Below are 21876 nucleotides of genomic sequence, written 5' to 3' on the forward strand. Positions count from 1 at the left end.
GTCTGGGTTACATGGATGATGAAGGATGCCTCAATTCGAATGGATGGCTGAACAGAAATAGTGCAACTAGAGGGTAATAAATATTATGAACAATCTTTTTTAATGTAAGTTATGGGGTGCTGAACTATATTAAATTTTATAACGGCACTGAGAAATTTTTCACGATTATCTTAAAACTGTATCAGACTGCTGATAAGCGTGTGTTTCTTCTAACACTTTTTTCAAATAAACTTTTCAGTCAAAACTGAGGGTTTTTAAAGTAAAAATAATTGCTGGTGACATTCTTGAAAGCAGCTTAGAAATAAATGGATGCTAGAATTACATATAGGAATTTGTGGAGGACATTTCAGAGTACAGTATGTCTAAATGATCAGACTGTTTCCTTCCAATCTTAAAATCTATTTAAATAGATATGAATTAGTAATTCTTGGTTTTTATCTTCTCTAAAATGGAGAGGGTTTCTTGTAACCAGAGCAGTCATTAGGGGTATTAGGTTGCTGTTCAGGGATACTTAAGTTATAAACTGACATTCTCATTTGAATCAGGTCATTGATAAAGCAGGCAATAATGTGACAGGAGTTATGCAGGAGATTAAAGTTAGTGGAATAAATTATGTTATATATCCTGGGTCTGATTACATTCTATCATAAATTGTTGGGAAAAAGGAAATTCTGTGGAGTAATGTAAAGCAAAATCCAGCCAGATACGATGAGGTAATTAAAGAGGTTAAGATCTAGCAAGGGCCATATCGCATGTTCTGGATAGGATTTTCCTGTGCTCCTGTGGTTCTATCCTAAAAGTCCTTCTGAAAGTAACACAGTTTCTTATGATGCCTGTGATGGTAAACAACTGCCATGTTTCCCTACAAAGGCACTGTATTGGCAGAATTAATACTTTGCAATACTTTCCCAGTCTGAGGACAACAAATTAACCAGTTTTGCTTGATTATTTCATTTGTTATCAAGGGAAAGGTGCTTGTTGTACAATCTTGCAACAGATTTCTCAAATATTTCCAAATGAAAAGTACTGGTATCTATGTCAAAAAAGAACCATTATTTTTGGTTCTTTGCAGCACATTAAACACAGAGTTTTGTTCTAGTTTAGTGTAAAATTGATTCTCATGTTGATATCTTGATTCTCTCTGGCTATTGAATTGCATACACATGAGATCATTTTGGTTAGTGTAGTTACAGTGTATATTATAAACCCTGTGAAGAAACATAAGAAGTGTTCAGTTATACTATTCATGGTTAATCTACTCTGAATTTGGGTCCATGCTATGTAGAAGATATTTCTTCAAGTGTGTACTTTGTGATTCACTGAAAAATCATAGATTCGTAGCATCACAGAATGGTTTGGGTTGGAAGCGACCTTAAAGATCATCTAGTTCCAACCCCCCCTGCCATGGGCAGGGACACCTTCCACTAGCCCAGGTTGCTCAAAGCCCCGTCCAACCTGGCCTTGAACACTGCCAGGGAGGGGGCAGCCACAGCTTCTCTGGGCAACCTGTTCCAGGGTCTCACCACCCTCACAGTAAAGAACTTCTTCCTTATGTCTAATCTAAATCTACCCTCTTTCAGTTTAAAACTGTTACCCCTCATCCTATCCCTACACTCCCTGATAAAGAGTCCCTCCCCAGCTTTTCTGTAGGCCCCCTTTAAGGTACTGGAAGGCCTCTATAAGGTCTCCCCGGAGCCTTGCCTTTCTAGGCTGAACAATCCCAGTTCTCTTAGCCTGTCAATAGGAAGCTTTCTGCAACACAACATTGCCAAGCCAAGAAAGCACTTCATTTCTTGGTTCAAACCATTCCTTTTTAGTGCAAGTATGCCACTTCAGCAGGTATGAATATCAGTGGTTGGTAATGGGTGTTGAGAGAGTGATAATTATTCATTTGCAGACCAGTCGTAAGATTATGCTAAGGAGAACTTTGGTACGTCTGGCACTTTGCTAAGATGAAAGAAAGATCTTTGTTGTGCATGCTGTTTGATTATTCTGTAATATTTTTGGCAAGTCAACAGTTTACTTTGGTAGAATGAAAAAGGAATAGTTATAGAGATATATACAATTAAGACTCACCATGGTAGGTTGCATTAAGAAATTCTTGGCAGGCACAGCAGTCTGGTCCTTCTGAACAGTGAAATAATTGTTTTGATCAACAAGATAAGGGTGAAATCCTGGCCCCATTGAAGTCACTGGGAGTCTTGCCATTGGCTTAATTTAGTCAGAATTTCTCCTGTTTACTTGACAGTACTGTATGTTACTGTTTTACTCGTATTCATGTAGTGGTTGGTAACCTTCTGATTTAGCAGAATGCATGAGAGCTAACTCTGAAGCAGAGTTCTTTTAAAAGTACCTTCAGAGTTTGAATTCACTTCAGGTGGGTCTTCCTTCAGTGTTTGGACAAAAATGAAGCTACAGAAGATGTTTTTTAGCTCATTGCTGATTTGGTGTTAGTAAAAAGGAAAACACAAATACCCGATTATGTTCTGGGAGGAAAAATAAAAATTAAGAGGACTGTAAAAGCCTCCTTTTTTTTCCTGTAACTTTGGTGCAATGATGGCAGTGCTATCCTCTTGTCTTCATGACAAGTGCAGAGATAAAAGTGTAAAGAAAATATGAAATTTACATTGATTAATTTCTATTAATTCCTACTGAGCACCAAGTGGGAAACACTCAGCACATAGTATTGAAAGCTGTACCAAACCCTTTTGAAAGGCTGACTTTAGCAACTGCCACAAAATGTAAACTTGAAATATTATATTTCCCCTATAATTTTTTTTTGTTGTTGTTGAAATCTTCAAATGAGGATAATCTAAGGATTCTCTGGGGAAGTCAAGAAATACAAAGAATTTGAATGTACCTTGTTAATTACAATTATAGTTGTACTTTACATTTGATGCAGCTCAAATACAAAGAATCTGATGATACTTTATTGCTTACACCATAGGCTATAAGAGAGAGAGCCTCTTGTGTAATTGGTGCTTAACAAATTTAGTCATTCAGCTGCTGCACAGAAAATACCGCAAGTGTTAGAGAGTTCACAGGATAAAATGAACAGTCTGCTGTAAGTAGCATTTCATGTTAGAGAAAGTGCAGATGCTGCTGCAAGATGTATTATATTTCCATAATCAGCGATAGATAACAAGAATTGTTTAACAATCCATATCCTTATGTGTGCACTTAAGCTACGGGCAGATCGATAAAAAAGCATTAAGCCTGGTGCCAGTTGAAGATATTATACCTGCAGGCTATTTGACTACATAACGGAAACTAAATCTGGATTTCAGTAACTCTATTTAGGCAAATCATTATCTAGACAATGTCTTTTCCAATTTCTCTTTTAGTTCTGGGTTATTTGGAAAGGGAAGGTCTATACTCAGTCAAGGGAGTTTCTTGTTTAGTATTTCTAACAAATTATTTTTCTATATGTGAAAGAAGAATAGCTAGTGTCTTAACGTAAATGTTGTAATACTTCATAATAATAATTTAATCACTTTATCTTATATTTAAAGTTATTCCTGAGTCCATCTGTGAAATGGTGGTTAGTTATACATAGAAGACAACTTCATGAGCATGTGTTGAAATGACTGCTCAATTAAAATAAGCTTTCTCAAGTCTTTAAAATCCTATAATGTATTGTCATGTGCTCATAGTATGTTGAGGGATGTGATGTATTCTAGATACTGGTCTGATTTCATAAATTTTATGTGAGGAGGAAACTACATTGACCTGTAGGGAACTGTTTGTAGAATATGAAATCATGAACAAAATGTGCAGTTTTGGAACAGGTCAGAGTTAAAAACCTTTTAAACGTGATCAGAGTGGATGCTGAATCCTCAATGTGTAAACTCTTTCACTCAAGGCAGGCTAATACTCTGCTTTACTTGGTATTGTAGACATGACCAAATTAAAGCAAATGGACAGAGAACACTTTTTTACCAATGAAAAGTATCCTTGGCCTTTGGTCAATCTGTATATGAAGTCATTAAGCTTATTTTTTGGAGGGTAGCCAAGACAACTTACAGTGTGTTTCGGTCATTTTGAGTAGGCAAAAGAATGAGAATGCCACAGACATTCAGTGAGCTTGGTTATACAACAATTTCTTTATAAGAACACAGACTTTTAATGCAAGGAAATTAAATAGCATGATGTTTACATACTGGGCTTTTTTGTGGGGTATGTGGTTTGTGGGTTTTTTGGTTGGGTGGGTTTTTTTATAAAAATTGCCTCCCATCAAGTTATTTCTTTTAATGAAGGAATTTGGATCTTACTGAGGTCGGGATGAATTTTGGTGCTGTCACAGCAAAACTTGATATCAAGAGAGAACAAACAAAAAAAAAAATCAGTCAAAAAGATGTAACTGATTTTTCATATGAAATATTTCTGCTATCGAAAGATATAAAGAGGATGATATTTGATAGTGTTTGTAGTCAATTTGACTCTAAAATATTTACAATAACTTTAAATATTGTGCACATTGTGGGCACTAAGAAATTGCTCATACTGTTATTAAACTCTTAAAACACACTGTCAAAAGAAGTTAATATAAAAGATCAAAGCATTGGTGACATCAAACTACAGTTAGATGATCTTTGGTTTGCCATTCAGATACAGGTATTTGGACTTAAGTTAGGTTTTTTCAAGTGATATACAAGTAGAGAGGAAAAGCATACATGATAGTGCTGTCACTAGAAGGTTTAAAGAAAGAAAAGGTGGAATTTAAAGAGAACTGGTAAAGGAGGAGTGACATTGCTGAAGTATAGGAGGAGCAGCAGCCATGGTGTTATTTTAATCAGTAGGGAAAAGTCCACCAAATAATTTAAAGCATATCCACATTTGCCAAAACCTAACTTGAGACTGGTTTTAGAAAGTAAAAGCCAATTTCAAATAATGTTTAACTTGCCCTTCCAAACCAATTAGTGTTTGTAGCCTAGAATTAGGGATTCTAGCATGTTCTTTTTGTCTCGTTCTGTAACATACTAGTTCTGTATTGGGTTTACACAGCAAGGTTTTGGTAGCAGGGGTGTTACAGTGATGGTTTCAGGGAGAGCCTGCTGGAAGCTTCCCCGTGTCTTATAGAGCCAGTGCCACTGCAGACACCAAGGTCAGTGTAGAAGGAAGGGGAGGAGGTGCTGCAGGAGCTGGAGCAGAGATTCCCCTGCAGCCCGTGGTGCAGACCATGGTGAGGCAGCTGTGCCCTGCACCCATGGAGGTTAACAGGGGAGCAGATCTCCACTGCAGCCTGTGGAGGACCCCACGCTGGAGCAGGGAGATGCACCCGAAGGAGGCTGTGACCCTGTGGAGAGCCTGTGCCGGAGCAGGCTCCTGGCAGGACCTGTGGCCCCATGGAGAGAGGAGCCCACACTGGAGCAGGTTTGCTGGCAGGACTTGTGACCCCGTGGGGGACCCACGCTGGAGCAGTCTGCTCCTGAAGGGCTGCACCCTGTGGGAGGGACCAAAGATGGAACAGTTGGTGAAGAACTGCAGCTTGTGGGAAGGACTCACGTTGGAGCAGTTCATGGAGGACTGTCTCCTGTGGGAGGGACCCCATGCTGGAGCAGGGAAAGAGTGTGAGAAGGAAGGAGCAGCAGAGACTTGTAATGAACTCACCACAACCATCATTGCCTGTCTCCCTGCGCCACTAGAGGGGGAGAAGGTAGAGAAAATCAGGAGTGAAGTTGAGCCCAGGAAGAAGTGAGGGGTGGGGGGGGAAGGTGTTTTGAGATTTGGTTTTATTTCTCATTACCCTACTCTGATTTGATTGGCAATAAATTAAATTAATTTCCCTAAGTCCAGTCTGTTTTGCACATGACGGTAATTGGTGAGTGATCTCTCCCTGTCCTTATCTCAACCCACAAACCTTTCATTATATTTTCTCTCTTCTGTCCAGCTGAGGAGGGGGAGTGATAGAGTGGCTTTGGTGGACACCTGCTGTCCAGCCAGGGTCAACCCACCACACATGTGTATAATATTATTCAGAGTAGTTACAAACTACAAAAACATGTTTTAGACCTTGGGAAGTTCTTTATTATAGTTTGAAGCTCTAATTACTAACTGGATTGTTTATAGCTTTCATAAACAAGCCTAGCTTATTGCTGAAAAGCTTCTATATTGATAAATCTGTCACTTAAATGTCACTGAATTCTCCTTGGGAAAAAACTGTAAAGATTAATATCACTATAAATGAGAAAAAAAGTTGTACTATTTAGGAAGTCTAAAATGTTTATCCTCACAATTAAGGGTCAGTTGATCTTTCCATGCTACACTGTAGGGAAAATGTCATATTTGAGCAAGTAGAGGATCAGATGTTTTGTTAATCAAATATAGAAAGACTTCAGAAATTCTATAGGGTAAATACTAAATTCAAATTGTGTGACAAAATTTGTCTTTAAGTGACAGGTTCCTATGCGTAAGATCTCATTTATGATTTCTATTGTGGATCATAGGGAGAACATTGAAACTGAGACTTGGTGATGTTGCTGTTTTTTCGTGTGCATAAGGTGCTGTGTTATGAAGCATGTGTATGTTAGATAAGATTATTGAGAAGAGATTTTGATTACACTTAAAGAAGGTCGGAATGCAGTGGCACACGACAGACCTGTGATTTTGCTCCCTAAGATAAATGAGAAAAAAAAATCCACTTTTTGACACTTCCATTACTTCACATCATTATTTCATTTTGATGTTATGAAATACTCTCAAAAGACCCTTTGGTCAGGCCTGCCCTCTTCTTGCTGCATGCCTAAGAGCTTTTTTTGGCTACCACATCCACTGAAAGACATTTCTTTCACCAAGTCCTGCATCACCAGCTTTCTCACCAGCACAAATGCAAAGTGTGGGAAAACTCTGTTGCTCTTTAGACATGCCATATAATATACACAGTGTTGTAGTTATTGCAGATATACTTAAGTCCTGCACTTATGTGGAATGGGGTGCCTCCTCCTCAGTATAGACTTGTGTTGTATTACTGGAGTTATTTTTTACCTGTTTTCATGTGTAAGAATGGAGGGCTTGTTAAAGGAAGGCTTAAATGGGGCCTTAAACTTCTTGAAAGTGCCTGATGATAGTAGGAAAGGAAGTGGAGGGAAGTCAGAACACTGGGAATTTGTGAGACATATAACATGGTAAAATCTCTTTTTCTGTGTCAAATACTGGAACAGGTTGCCCAGAGAGGTGGTGGAATCTCTCTTTTGGAGACACTTGGAACTCCTTTTGATGAGTCTCAGAGCGACCTGATCCAGCTGGACCTGCACTGATTAGGAGGTTGGATTAAGCAACCTCCATAGGTCCCTTGCAACAAATTATTTCATGATTCTCATGATTAGGCTTTGTGCATTTTACTGTTGTGTTTTCACCTAGATGAGTTTCTACATCTGATGTATTACACAACTTCAGGTGTACCTTTGTGCTGCAGAGGAGCTAATGGGAACCAAAAAATAGGATGATAGAATGAGCTTCTTATTTTATTGAAGCTTTACATGACTGCCTTAAAATAGTTGCAAAGCTGCAACTTAAGATTCAGTTTTATCACTAGAGGAGAAACAAATATTTTTGCTTTTAAAAAAGGGTGTGTAGGCATGGAACAATATTATACAACTCAGTAAAAAGCAGCTTTATACTTGTTTCCTCTCTTTTTCCTGATTGATGTGATTGTGCAAGGGAGTCTGTAAAATTCTGTCATTTCAATTCATTCTTCTCTCCAATTTCAGGTTATTTGTCTAATACTTTTGGTTGTGCTTTGAATAACATACTTGATCCTTTAGACTTTAGATTGCTTTGTATAGTTTCTGTGCAGATGAAGTAGACATTTCTAAATTATGTTTTATTTTAGCTATGCGTTATAAGATTCATGTTTAATTTGACATAGGCTTTCTTTAGCATGTACTAATGCTGTACAAAACCAAGAAAAATATGGTTTGGAGGTGAAGGGAGGTAGGGGCTACCCTTGTCATACAACTTTCACTTTGTACTTTAGCACATTCAGGCTACCCAGTCACAGTTGCAAAAATAATTTTCTTTTTAAATGAGTAACCCCTTGTCCCAGTCAGGCTACAAGATGAACCTTAAAAACTAGACAGCTGATTGAGAGAATTAAATAAGCATAAGACATAAAAGTAGCTGACTGAGAGCATCTCTGTATTGTACTTGCTCTGTCACTTTATCATCTTGGACAGCAGCAGCCATGTCAGCTTTTAAATAAAGCGAAACAGAACAGTTAATCCTGTGCCTTCCCATATAAAAAGCCACTTCTGTTTCAGACATAGCATTTTATTGTAAAAACAGACCTTGCTTTTTACCAAAAAAAGCAGGTTGGATTTGAACACAGTTCTCCCTAAATATCCATTATCTTCTAGTGGATGTGATTCATTTGATGACAGTAGCCAAATTGAGTCTCTCCCTCATCTCTGAAAAGTTCATTGCCAAGGTTCTCCCAAGTTATTAGAGACTTTTGGGAGTATGTTTCCTCATATCTTCAGATACCTTGTGTTTGGTAGAAAGGTACTAGGCAGTTCTGTATAGTCGGTTCTCTTTAAGGTTTATCACGTGATGCACCCCAATCTCCTGGCTACTTCTGAAAATACTTGCAGAAGATACTATTCAAAATGTTTGCTTCTATGAATTAAGTCCTTTATTCTTAAACAAGAAGGTCCAAAGTAATCCCAGTAATGGCACATCACTTCTATCTTTTGGATGTATCATTTTCATAATATTTGAATGCTATTGATGTTAGTAAAATTGCATGATTTACACAGATATAGGTGTGGTACTAGTGAAATAATGAAATTCTGTGCAGTTTGTAGAGTAAAATTTGCTGAATAGGAAGTTCTTCTAAACACAGAAAAAAATTCTGTCCACGGGATAAGATGTAATTTTAAAGTATTATGTACAGTTCTGTGCTCAGTTCCTCCATATAAACTAGATTAATTGAATGGCATTATGATACTAAATGGAGCCAAAGTTGCCTTTTTTTGATTCCCCCTAAAATCAATCTCAGAGATTTTAATGATGTAAAAGATTGAACTAACACAAGATAATACTTGGATATATTTGGTATGGGGAGTATATAGTAAATGAAGTATTAAATACTACTGGGACTAAAGCAAATATAAGTAATGTATGTTTCTTATTGCAGTACTGGAGAAAAGATAGGTTATTATAATTTGATTTGTTCTTAGCTCCTAGTAAAATTAATAAAAATCATAGTTGTTCATTAAATAAAAGTGACATTTTTTTAGACTAAACAAATACAGTGTTACTCAGGTTTTACGTGTTACGGACAAATCTGATATTTGGGTATAATTGAGAAAGTAGAAATTTGCAATACATGAAAACAATGTGCTATGTTTGATAACATTAACAGGAAAGCCAGTATTTTTAGCAGAGGTTGCATTTCAAGTGTGGAAGGAAATCTCTGCGTTATAAAAAAGAGAATTCTCTTTCTCTCATGTGAATACTTTGACTTCCTAGACTGCTAGTGCCCAAAGGATCTATATGCTGTTTATCTTGGAAAGGCACCAGATAGTTGTTTATTGGGTTTATTTCAGTAACATTAAAAGCGGATGCTTGTATCCATGTTTATTTCATCACTTGAGTTGCTTATTTTCAAGTAGTAACTGGAGATACAGAAGAACAGGGGCTAGTTCATTACCCTCTTAAAAATACAATGTCTGATTACTAGTATTAAATTTCAGCACTTGGCATTTTATATTTTATAGTCCAGTGTCCAAATGTAAATTTAGTAAGTTTGCTTGCCAAATACTTTTAGGAACCAGAATTGTCAGAACTAGTTTTTAAGTGTTTACATATAGCTGCTGGTTTTTTAATAAAATATTTTTAATGATACTTTGGTCCCAGAATCTTTACATTTTTTTATTTTCAGTTGTGAACTAATGGTTTACTTCCTGCAGCTGTTTAAAATAGCCAGGTAGCCTATTTTTTGTGGTGTCTCATATTCACTTTGAATGCTGTGAAAATATTGTTACATAAATAGAGACTAGTAATTCATTAATGTCATAATGATTAGATAATTACTTGTAATTAGATAACAATAATATGATCATTTCAGAATACTAATAGATAAATCTATATCTGTTTTGTCCTGTATTCCCTCTATCTTCTGTTTGGAGGGGGAAAGGAAGAAAAGAAATTTGTGGTTCAGAAACTCCATCTCTGTGTTACGAATGGGACTGAATTACCTTATTCTAAATACAATTGTTTACCTCCACGGTTCCTGTTCAGGGATTGTTCAAAGCCCTTGCTCTCTTGGTAGTCAGAAACCTAATTTCAAGTCAAAATTAATTTATGATCAATTCCTTCTTGTTCTAAGAGTGTCTTTTTTTTTTTGCCAGACACTAAGGATTTCTGGCCTAATTGCATTATTGGTAAAGATCAGTCTGTTCCATTTTTAGTCCCCTTAGCTAAGCAAGACTGGTCATCTGCTCATGTGTCAATACAGTAAATGATTCTTGTATGATCTTAGTAACCTTCAGCTAAATTTTTCCAGGTTTATTTAATCTGTCATGAACATAGTAACAGGAATTGAACACAGCATTCCAGATGTCTTACCAGTGCCTTATTCAATAGTATCATTGCTTTCTTTATCCTTATTTGGAACACTGTCAGGTGGATTTCAGAATTTCATTCACCTTTTTCCTGGTCTTCACACTGGAGCTTTTTTCTTTGATCATTCTGTGGGGTTTGTATCTTCTTTTGTTTCCACGACAACACCATTTCTGATAATAATAATTATTCTGATAATATTAAAGCAACCGCAATTGCTATTGAAATCTGATTTTGGTATTCTGTGGCTAAAATTTGACATTCTGTTTACTAAACTACTTTATGATCCTTTTCCAAACTGACCAATTCTATATCCTGCTCTTTCAGTAGCCCATCCCAATAGTGCTATGAAGTATTACTCTACTACTTTAATTTTGCCTTTTTGAGCAACATATATCCTTCAGTGCCTACGTTTGAATCCCAGCTATTAGTCCACTGTCTTCTGTTATCCACAGTGTATCTGATACTGCCTCTGAGGTCAGTAGTTTTTGTTCTTGTATTCTCTTGCCCAAAATCATACATTAGTGTACATCTCAAATGCTTTTTCTGTGATTTCACTCAGTTTCTGATCTGGATTAGGAATAAGCCCCTCATTAACTGTTTCTGTCTGACTACTGTTCATCAGGCTGTCTCAAACATCCAAAAGACCCCGCATAACAAGGCCTCATGCAGCAAATTGCATTATCTTTTATGTCACATTCGCAGCTGGGACACAAATCCCATCTTCACTAACCTGCATTACTGAGTTTCCTCTTGTTATTAAGAGCTTGTAAACAGTGTTTTGCTTAGGTCAATATGCCTCAGTCTTCTTGAAGGTAAATAGTTGTCTGTTCCACTGAACCAGTCAAAGTATACTCACCTTGAAAGTCTTGCAGTATGGTTGTGTGACAGAGCTTGTAACTCATAGGGTACAAAACTGCAAACCATGCCACAAACATTTGTTGTTTCTTCAACTTCTGGCTGCAAGCAATGAGGACTTGCTCTTTCTTCACTAGTAAGTCCAAAATTTGTGTGTGTATACATATACTTACAGATATATAGTGTCTATGTATGTGTCTACATGCTTGCATCTTCAGCTTGAGGAATGCTTCATATATGTGCTCCAGGAAATACAAATGTTTTAAATGGGAATAGGAGCAAAACATTTCTCTAAACTTTATAAAATGATGAACACCAGGAGGGTTTGGTATCAAGGTTACAATAGTCAATTTTAGTCTGTCTGTTTTTAATGTACTCTGAAGAAAGGTTAGAGACTACATAAAGACAATATTGTGAATGGCTTTTTGAGAACCATGCTCCAGAGATCCCAGCTGCTCTGAACATTGACTTTTAGGTGTTCTCTTGGGGTGTGTTGGCAGATAGAAACCAGAACTGACACTAGAAATTCATTTGAATACACTTTTGGAAAAAATAATTAGGAAAGTGTTTATCAATGGGAGCATTACCTATTTAAGTTTTTCATGTAAATCAGTAAAAAAGTCTAAAGATCTAGTAGCCCCCTTACCACTGCATTACTGAAACAATGCAATAAATACAAGCTCTACAGAGTTGGAAGAATGTCTTACTGAAAACAAAATACTTGGGTTAAAATTCTTTATATATTTCATATACATATATCCTAATACACATATATGTATATTTATGTGCACAGAATTAATTTATGTAAAACAAAACTAATAATGACAAAACCCTTGCATATTCTTCTTGCTCCCCAAAAGGGTAGCATGAAATTGAGTTTGTTACTGAATGAAGAATGTTATTTTGAAAATACGTTGGTGACAGTATATTCTGTAACTTCTGCTACTGCTGTATTTAAGCATCTTGAAAGAAAACCTTTTCTAGTTACACTAAATGAAAGCTATGCTTAGTGGTACACTGACTCTGGGGAAGATGATGTGAGACCCAGTCAATAAAAACCACCAGGTGTTATGTGAGGCAGTGTACTCTGAAAAATACAATTATTTTTATTGTTATGGTGTTTGTCAAGAGTTGATATTCCCTTGAAAAGTTCTTGTTATAAGCTGATTTTTTTTTTAGGCTGTTACAAAAAAGCAGATGGAAGTCCTCCAAGCACTACAAAACTCAGTAACAATTACCTCTCCCAACACACTCCTGAACACAGAGCCTGTTTTTCAGCCAGTCTGTGCTCATCAGGTTGAATAGGTTGTTGGATGGAACAGTACGTTTATGTGGTTGAAGCACAACTGTCATCATTCATCCTTTGTTCATAGTGAGTAACGAATGACTTTGGTAGATACTGAATGGCATTGTATAGTTTAATGTTATTGCATTCTCAGTCCCGTGTTAGGGTACTACTGAATGTTGATTTTGATTGTGTTCTTGGCTGAATGTCCAATAATGCTTCTTTAATGAAAACAGCTGTTAGATCTGTTCTTAGCAATGTGTTTCCCAATGCCATTTGTATGACTTGCATACCATGTGCACAGAACCTCATCCTGGAAGAATGGCTAAGACAATTTGACAGTTTAAACAGCATAGTTACTCCCATAAAGAGGTTATACTGCCAAAGTACACTAAACTTCTTAAGATTTTATGAATTCAGGCATGTTCAGAATATTTGAATCTGCTACAAGCTCAAACAGAAGCCACACAATTGGTACAAATTACCTCTGCCTAGCTCTCAGTGCAAATAGTGGCAACTTATTATAAGACAAGCTATGAAATTTATGAATTGGAAGTTTTGTTAAGTAACATTTCAGTAAAACAAAGGTAAAGCAGAACAACAGTCTGATAATGTCTCTGTGTACTCCATTGAAAACATGTTTTGGTGATGTTCAGTGACCTTGGAATGCATGTTCAGTTGGTATGATTTTTTCATTACTTTATTATTCTAATGCAATGTAGTACAGAAATATTTTTCATCATTTCATAAAATTTGTTTCTGTCAAATCAGGCATAAACCAATGGAATTTTGTGATGGCACAGCTGTAGCCACACTCTTAGACCTAAGTGCTATGTTCTGAAAGCTATCACTGATTAATTAACAACTCTACATTTTGCTAGTGAATATCTGAACTAAACCAGAACTGTTTTCTACTGTGAATTGGAGCTGTGTTCATTATTAAATACCCACTTAGAAAAAAATATTCCTTATTTTTCTTTCTCTTTTCCTTCGCTTTCTCTTTTCCTTCGCTTTCTCTTTTCCTTCGCTTTCTCTTTTCCTTCGCTTTCTCTTTTCCTTCGCTTTCTCTTTTCCTTCGCTTTCTCTTTTCCTTCGCTTTCTCTTTTCCTTCGCTTTCTCTTTTCCTTCGCTTTCTCTTTTCCTTCGCTTTCTCTTTTCCTTCGCTTTCTCTTTTCCTTCGCTTTCTCTTTTCCTTCGCTTTCTCTTTTCCTTCGCTTTCTCTTTTCCTTCGCTTTCTCTTTTCCTTCGCTTTCTCTTTTCCTTCGCTTTCTCTTTTCCTTCGCTTTCTCTTTTCCTTCGCTTTCTCTTTTCCTTCGCTTTCTCTTTTCCTTCGCTTTCTCTTTTCCTTCGCTTTCTCTTTTCCTTCGCTTTCTCTTTTCCTTCGCTTTCTCTTTTCCTTCGCTTTCTCTTTTCCTTCGCTTTCTCTTTTCCTTCGCTTTCTCTTTTCCTTCGCTTTCTCTTTTCCTTCGCTTTCTCTTTTCCTTCGCTTTCTCTTTTCCTTCGCTTTCTCTTTTCCTTCGCTTTCTCTTTTCCTTCGCTTTCTCTTTTCCTTCGCTTTCTCTTTTCCTTCGCTTTCTCTTTTCCTTCGCTTTCTCTTTTCCTTCGCTTTCTCTTTTCCTTCGCTTTCTCTTTTCCTTCGCTTTCTCTTTTCCTTCGCTTTCTCTTTTCCTTCGCTTTCTCTTTTCCTTCGCTTTCTCTTTTCCTTCGCTTTCTCTTTTCCTTCGCTTTCTCTTTTCCTTCGCTTTCTCTTTTCCTTCGCTTTCTCTTTTCCTTCGCTTTCTCTTTTCCTTCGCTTTCTCTTTTCCTTCGCTTTCTCTTTTCCTTCGCTTTCTCTTTTCCTTCGCTTTCTCTTTTCCTTCGCTTTCTCTTTTCCTTCGCTTTCTCTTTTCCTTCGCTTTCTCTTTTCCTTCGCTTTCTCTTTTCCTTCGCTTTCTCTTTTCCTTCGCTTTCTCTTTTCCTTCGCTTTCTCTTTTCCTTCGCTTTCTCTTTTCCTTCGCTTTCTCTTTTCCTTCGCTTTCTCTTTTCCTTCGCTTTCTCTTTTCCTTCGCTTTCTCTTTTCCTTCGCTTTCTCTTTTCCTTCGCTTTCTCTTTTCCTTCGCTTTCTCTTTTCCTTCGCTTTCTCTTTTCCTTCGCTTTCTCTTTTCCTTCGCTTTCTCTTTTCCTTCGCTTTCTCTTTTCCTTCGCTTTCTCTTTTCCTTCGCTTTCTCTTTTCCTTTTCTCATTGCACTCTGCAATGGAAATATGTTTGCATTCCTGGAATGTGTCTATTCAAATGACAGACTCTAATCCAGACCCAGTATGTGAATAAATGTTCCCTGGACCTCGTTATACACTCAAATATGTATTGTTTTCTTCTATAGATCTTACTGTTTTATCTTTCTTCTAGTAACCAACAATAGAGCTGTCTATCTATAAAGCCTGCATACAGTATTTACTTCAGCAGGCAAGCTACTTTCTGATGGGCAGATCCTAATAAAATGTACAGGCCTTGAATAAATGTAGCTAGCAGAATCAGTAGAAGTAATTGATTATTAGAGAGAATAATCTCTAATGCCTTAGGCTGCATTTTTAGTATGCACTTCCCTAAAAATTATGGACAGCACAAAAAACCCAACTGCATATGGTTTTGCGTATAGTTTTGGAGTCTCTGTGAAATAATTTTGCTGTTTAGATTATCTCCATTGTATAATCAATCTGCACATGGATGACAAAACCCTCTATTTAGAGAGCTTCCTGTTCACATTTTGACTCTCCTGCTGCCAAAGACTGCTCAGGAAGCTTTTTTTCCTTCTATCTGTAGACTCTTGTTTGAGTTAATTTCAGAGGAAAATGGAAACTTTATGCATAGTTTAGATTGTGATTGAGTGGAAGAGAAAGAGGAAACCCAAATAGTCTTTCTCTTGAAGTGCCTTTTCATTTTTTAGATGTATACTACTTTTGTTTTCCTGTTTTCCAACTTTTAGAGCCATGTTAAGAAGTGTAAAAACATGGTGATAGGAACCTGTAGGAAAACTGTCAGTACTTAATTTTTGTTCAATATGTATTGTATGTTTATGTTTCCTTTGGGTGTGGGTGTCTTTTTCCAACTTAAGAACCAAATGTGTTACAAAAACAGATGTAGTGAAAATAAACAAGAGAATTCTCATTTCCTTTGGTGAACAAAGTTCACAATTAGCTTGAGTGTAATTTTATACGTGTTGTACCCTATCAAACAGTTTTGCTGACCAAACCTTGCTTTCTTGGTTTTATTACAACTGATAAAAGATCTGTGATGTCAGACAAGAATTTAGCTACACAGAAAAGGGAGAAAGAGTGGGTCAAATGTAATAGCATATTCTAGATGTTATTCCTGCCAACAATTAATGGGGAAATTCATTTTATGAAGCACTGTTTACAGACTGACATCTGGAGAACTTCTCAACTTGGATCATTTCCAGGGTGTAGATTTATGTATTACTATTCCTGCCTCTCTTTCCCCCCTTCTTCCTTAAATTTTTCACTTTGTGATGTGTACTATTCACTTAATTATCAATGAATGTGCATTATTCTGTTGCTGTGACTTCTTTTAGGATTCCAGGTGCATAAAAATTGTAAATGCTTGCTAAAATGGACGTTCAGTGGATACTTTCTGAAATTTATCCAGAGATATACAAGAATTCAAAGAGGCTAATTTTTTACTTAAAGTAAAAATTCTGTTAGTCTTTAACCAGATAAGTCAGTGTAGATACCCTCAGTAGAACTCCTGCAGTATGAAATTAAAAAGTTTGGAGTCCTAACAGGAAAGATTCTTTTTTTTCAGATAGTTGTCCTTCTGAGTTGTAAAATGTTTTTTGAATCACAAAATCCTGCTCTACTGTGGTTTAAATATTATATTCAGTGTTGTATATTTGTGCCTTATTCAGTGTCTTTTTTAGTTTAGTGAAAGTTTGCAATTTACTTTGAACATTTCAGTTCTTTCAGTGTGACAGTTGTCTTAGTGTGGTCTTCACTTTTTTCTTCCTGTGGGGAATCATAGCAAATTATCAAGGATATCCATTGTTATCTTGAGGATGGGTACCTGTGCCTATTGGAGCAAGGAAATGGAATTTGCCATTGGTTCCACTGGAAGAAGCAGATACTACTTATGTTGATGCAGGTTGATTTCTAGATGAGCGTTCAGTCATTCTACCTAGTCCTAGGCATATGAACAAGCTAAGAGACATAGTTCAGCAAATTCTAGTAGTTCCTTCAGTTAGAAGGTAATACTGGTATTAAAAGAGTAAGATAGAAATGTGGGGACACAAAGACTTTGATCATGTAAGCCTCATTGCCTCAAAAGAGTAAAAATATCACTATTATATGGCCTTCTTGTCTGGTCATTTGCACCAATAATTATTTAAATAAGTCCTGGTGAAATCCTGTCCCACTAAGAACAGTGCTCTCAGCACATGGAATGCCTTTACGAAACAATAGTATTTAAAAACCAATTCATAGGGAACCATTATTAGTATTGTTGCAGAAGTAGGAATAATTAGTACTCTTAATATTGATTCTGATACTATTGCTCTGTGTATTCTTTCTACAATTTCTTTCTATGTAAAATAGTCTACCACTCTTAACACTTCAGTCCTCATTCTCTGTCAAGAAAATCAAGATATGAAAGAAGTGAATTTTGCTTTTAATTTTAGTAACTTCTGATGGTATCAGATGACAGGTAAATCTTAACAAATCTATAACATCAAAATCAAGAGCAGGAAGTCTTGTTACCTTTCAGTAAGTAGTGTATTGTACCTAAGGGCAAATAGACCTTTTCTGACTCTTATTCAGTTACTATCAGCATTGATGGCTAATGAAATATTTTGGCATCAAAAGCCATCAATTCTCAAGGCTATGTAAGTTATTGAGTTTCAGGTTTTAGAATGAACGTTGTAAAAATCCTTTTATTTCTGTGTAGAAATTCAATAGATGCTAATTTACTAGGCAAGTTTTCACTCATGCTGTTAGGAAATGTTATAAAAGCTTTTTAAATGTATGATGCCATTCTTAATTGTTGTTTTTGTGCAAGAAACCTTAATTTTGTGTCCTGTATTTACAGATTACTGATTAATAGGGTAGATTTTATCTGAAGAATAAGAATGAAAAATATATACATTGACTTTTAAAGCAGTGGTTTCCATTTCATCAGATCTTATAGTTTACATTTTGGTCACAATTTGCAAATGAGAACCGAAGTATTAGTTTACTTGTACTTATTTTCATTTAGGGTGTAGGTACATTTATATTTAATGCAATGTCAGACATTGCCCCAGTGTTACAGTAATTTAACATGAAGACATTGTTCTAATTTCTGATTTTCTTCTTCAGTTTCATAGCAGATACCCCAAATAACTGAAGCTGTCATGGGTCATAAGTCTGCACATTGCTGACACATTCACTCCTAACCTTTCATTCTAACTGAAAAATTTCACTTGCTTTGAATCAAATATAAAACCCATGCTGTATCTTATACTTTCTGTCAGGGTGTATCTGGAATATAGTAGCTTTTGTCTTTCCTCTTCCTTAGGAACAAAGGATGCTGTATCAGTTCTTGAGCTGGTAGGAATGAGTGTTTTCACATGATTCACTGGGGCTGCCGTGCTTTACCGTAGCTAGACAGCATGGTACATTTCTGCAGAACATCACGTGTTGCTTTGCCAGTGCTTCTGAAACTGCTGAGGAAACTGCAGCTCTCCTACTTGGGGATGCATCCTTATTTTTAATAACTGTTCTACTCATTTAGTTTGTAAGGAGAGAATAGCCTGTGTTGCTGCAAATTTGGTCCACCCATTATGAGGCCTGGAGTAGAATATTTCTTTTCAAAGTAGAACAACTCTGACATAAAGGTGAAAAGCCTGTGCTCTCCACTGGGAGTTGATGTGCTGTTTATAAGCATGTGCTTTCAGAACACAATAAGTATATGGATTTGTTTGCTTGATAGTGGTGGTCCTTGGAGTGCTATGAGAAAGAGATGCAGCTCAGCTGTGTACTATGTTGTTGGCAATGTTTGCTGCAGAACAGTGACATTCTCCAAAGTCCTGATCACAGCTGTTTTGAAATTAATTTACATCAACCTATTCCACTGCAAGCTACTGCAGCTATCTTCAGGTGATACTACTACTAGATTGTCCCTCTTTTCATATTTTAAACATAGGCCTTTAAACATGTTTGAAGAGAAGGCTTTAAGTCATTGTGTTCTCTAATGAACTACTCAGAAAGCAACACCGCAAAATACAAAGAATCAATTATGCCATGCATCCTACCATCACTTATGAGTAAGGCATTGCCAGTGCAGTGTGTTACTGGACAGTGAAAGTGTCCCTCTGTTTCCATATCTCTAGCACTAAGTAATAAAAATACTGTATTTAATAGCCCATCCAGAAAATAATCATCATATGTCATTCTCTAGGGCAAGCTAACAGTCTTCATCAGGTTTGTTGACTTTGTAAAGTTATTTCATTCACACTTGATTACTTTTATTATAAAACTAGCTCCCAGTAATCTGATCTTTAAACACAGATCACATTATTTTTATCTTCTGTGTGGAACCAGTTTTACATATTCTGTGGTCTTAATACATGAAAACTTTTTTCACACCAGCATTAGTAGTAGAGAGAAGTCATTAAGGCATAATCAGCCTTCTAAGCAATGGTAATAATTTTCTTTAACAAACATTTCTGTGAAGTGAAAGTAAAGACTATTCCAGTTTTATGTGTTCCTGTCAGCTAATTTATCACCTCTTTTCCTTAATTATGTACTGATGATTTTGTTTTGCTACATAAACACCACATTAAGGTTCTTCCATTTTCAACTAGGTGGCTGTACTACAATTCCAGAGTCTGATTTAGAGGAAAGAATGGCTATACCGGGCTCCACGGCAGCGTTTCCCAATCATGGGCAGATTGCAAAGCAGAAATCCAAGTCTGGTAAGAAAAAGAAAACTATGTTGTTTTACTTAGACGTGTACAGTTTGCCTTTTCAGAATGCTTGTGGACATATGAAACAAATGACATGTATTTCAGGCTTTGTTAACATAATTTTCAGTTTTTCTTGTGATAATAGTACAACGTGTAGGATTCTGAGTTTATTCAGCTTTGTCTATCAAGAATAGTTAGACTGTAGAGATCAGTCTTCGAATTAAATAACTTCATAGTTTAAGGGTTTTATGCTACATAATACTTGAATGAGATTCTCGCAGGTTTTATTCACGACCTCCTCCACAGAGGCAACATGAAACTGAGGACATTTTGGTGTAATAAAGGCTTTTCTTTCTGCAGTATGGTGGTTAGACTTTGTGCCAGCTGATTAAAATATGGCCATTACTTATCTTTTGTGGGGAGACTTCCTAGAATTTCAGAAAAATATTATTGGATACAATAAAATTAAATTATACTGGCTATAAAATACGCTGCATACAGTGATGACACGTTTTCTGGAAAGACTTCATGCTGCCGGGAACTGTGATATAGTGTTAACATATTTTAAAAGCAGCATTGTAAAGTAGTGCATTGCAGTTTAATAAAGTGCCTGGTAAGCTCTCAGGCTTTGACTGCAGCTATTTCCCATTTTGTTTACTAAGTTGTCTCTTCACTCCTCTTTCCCCTCTCATTGTCTGATCTTTTCCTGTAATATTTAGTTTTAAATATATTTGAATGTTGTTTGTTAATCAGATATGTTCATTATAGATGGGTGTTGAAATTAAAAGCAGCAAATTAGAGGTTGCAACCAACAATAGTCAGAAATAGACAGAAACTCCTTACACATCTGCAAAAAACAGTTAACTGTGTAGTTAAAATGCATTCAGTTGCTTGTTTGCCCAGCTAACTTTTGCATAGATGGTCAGGGAGTTGGAATGTATAGTTAACTGCAGTAGCAGAATTTACCTTAGCAAAGTTTTAATAGCAGGCAGGGAAGAAGGGTGTCTAATGCAGTAATCTGTAATAATGCCACAGTGTCACTTGAAACTCCAGAATGAGTATCTGCTCACAAAAACAACCTGAAAAATCTGCTGAAGGGTCTAGAGCTCTGACTTTTCTAGAGCGCTAATTATTTGCAGTCCTTATGGACTTCAGGTCAGAAGAAGAAGGGAAGCTGTCAAAGTTGACATTATGTATAGTTTAACCTTTGTCATCTGGATATATTAAGTACCTTCCTGATAATGGAAAAGTATATTGTCTCTCTGATTTAGGATACAATCCTGATAAAATTCCAACTTCAGGCAACTAGACCAATAAATCAAGAACATATGTCAGGCAATCCCTCTTCTTTGTCTGATGCTCCATTCTTCCGATCACGTGTTTGTTCTTCAGTAGATAGTGTTCTGCTATGTTTGAGTAACTGGTTTACTGAAAAGACTAGCATGAGAAGAAAAGTATAGTAGTGTATTTCATGAGATCCAGAAACAGTGGTATGGGGACCTTCATATCCTACTGTAAGTCTTAGCCCATGATAAAAATTGAGACTTCACGTAGCTGGCTGTTGTTGCTTTGTAACTATAAAAGGCAGAATGAAAACTTTGAAAGCTTTAAAAGTCTTTAGGTTTACAGCCATGTGTTATACCAGTGAATTTAATTCGTTCATGGTAAGAATTGACTGCCCTCTGCCATTGCTGCAATATAGAGAGCGCCTAGAATATCTGCCACTGAGCTGTCTGGAAATTCTAATTGCTGCAAGTGTAAGAGCCAAGGGAGCTACTTAAACTGTAAGGTAACACTAGGCATGAAATCACAGCACTGCAGTGTTTTTCTGTACATGATATTCTTGGCCTGAGTTATTGCTCAGGCACCAGAGACTGCAGCAAGACCACGATGATTACAATGAGCCCTCAAAGAATATTTGTTGTCTTACATACTTTTTTGAGTTTGCATTTAATTTAACTATGTCCAGTCAATAAGAGAAAAAAGGGACAAAGTAGAGTAAAATTTCTTTTTCTTGATATATCTTTCTTCATTTCCTGAGGGAGTACAAGATAGATTTTGATTGTAAGTTTTCTTCTTGTAGATGGCTTTTGTTATTTGTATCTCTAGCTATAGAGGTACTTTAATGGCAATGAAAAATTATACTGGCTTTTGAGAGGTTTCTGTGTTTAGTGAATATTTTTCATTGGGCTGTATCAGCTGAACTGATATGCCATGCCTATGCTTATTAATGTTCTCCAC

The 21876-nt window shown here is 36.5% G+C and overlaps 1 protein-coding gene across 6 annotated transcripts in view; it reads left to right on the forward strand.

Annotated features, from left to right (window-relative positions):
- BBS9 (Bardet-Biedl syndrome 9) overlaps window positions 1–21876 on the forward strand; it is a 323390-nt gene that overhangs the window by 180767 nt on the left and 120747 nt on the right. For all 6 annotated transcript variants that reach the window (XM_074841233.1, XM_074841242.1, XM_074841223.1 and 3 more), the window contains one exon: window positions 19534–19644. In XM_074841233.1, the coding sequence (XP_074697334.1) occupies window positions 19534–19644 (111 nt within the window). The remainder of the gene's footprint in view (window positions 1–19533; window positions 19645–21876) is intronic.

Source organism: Strix aluco, chromosome 1 (genome assembly GCF_031877795.1).
Source record: "Strix aluco isolate bStrAlu1 chromosome 1, bStrAlu1.hap1, whole genome shotgun sequence".
Lineage (NCBI taxonomy): Eukaryota > Metazoa > Chordata > Aves > Strigiformes > Strigidae > Strix > Strix aluco.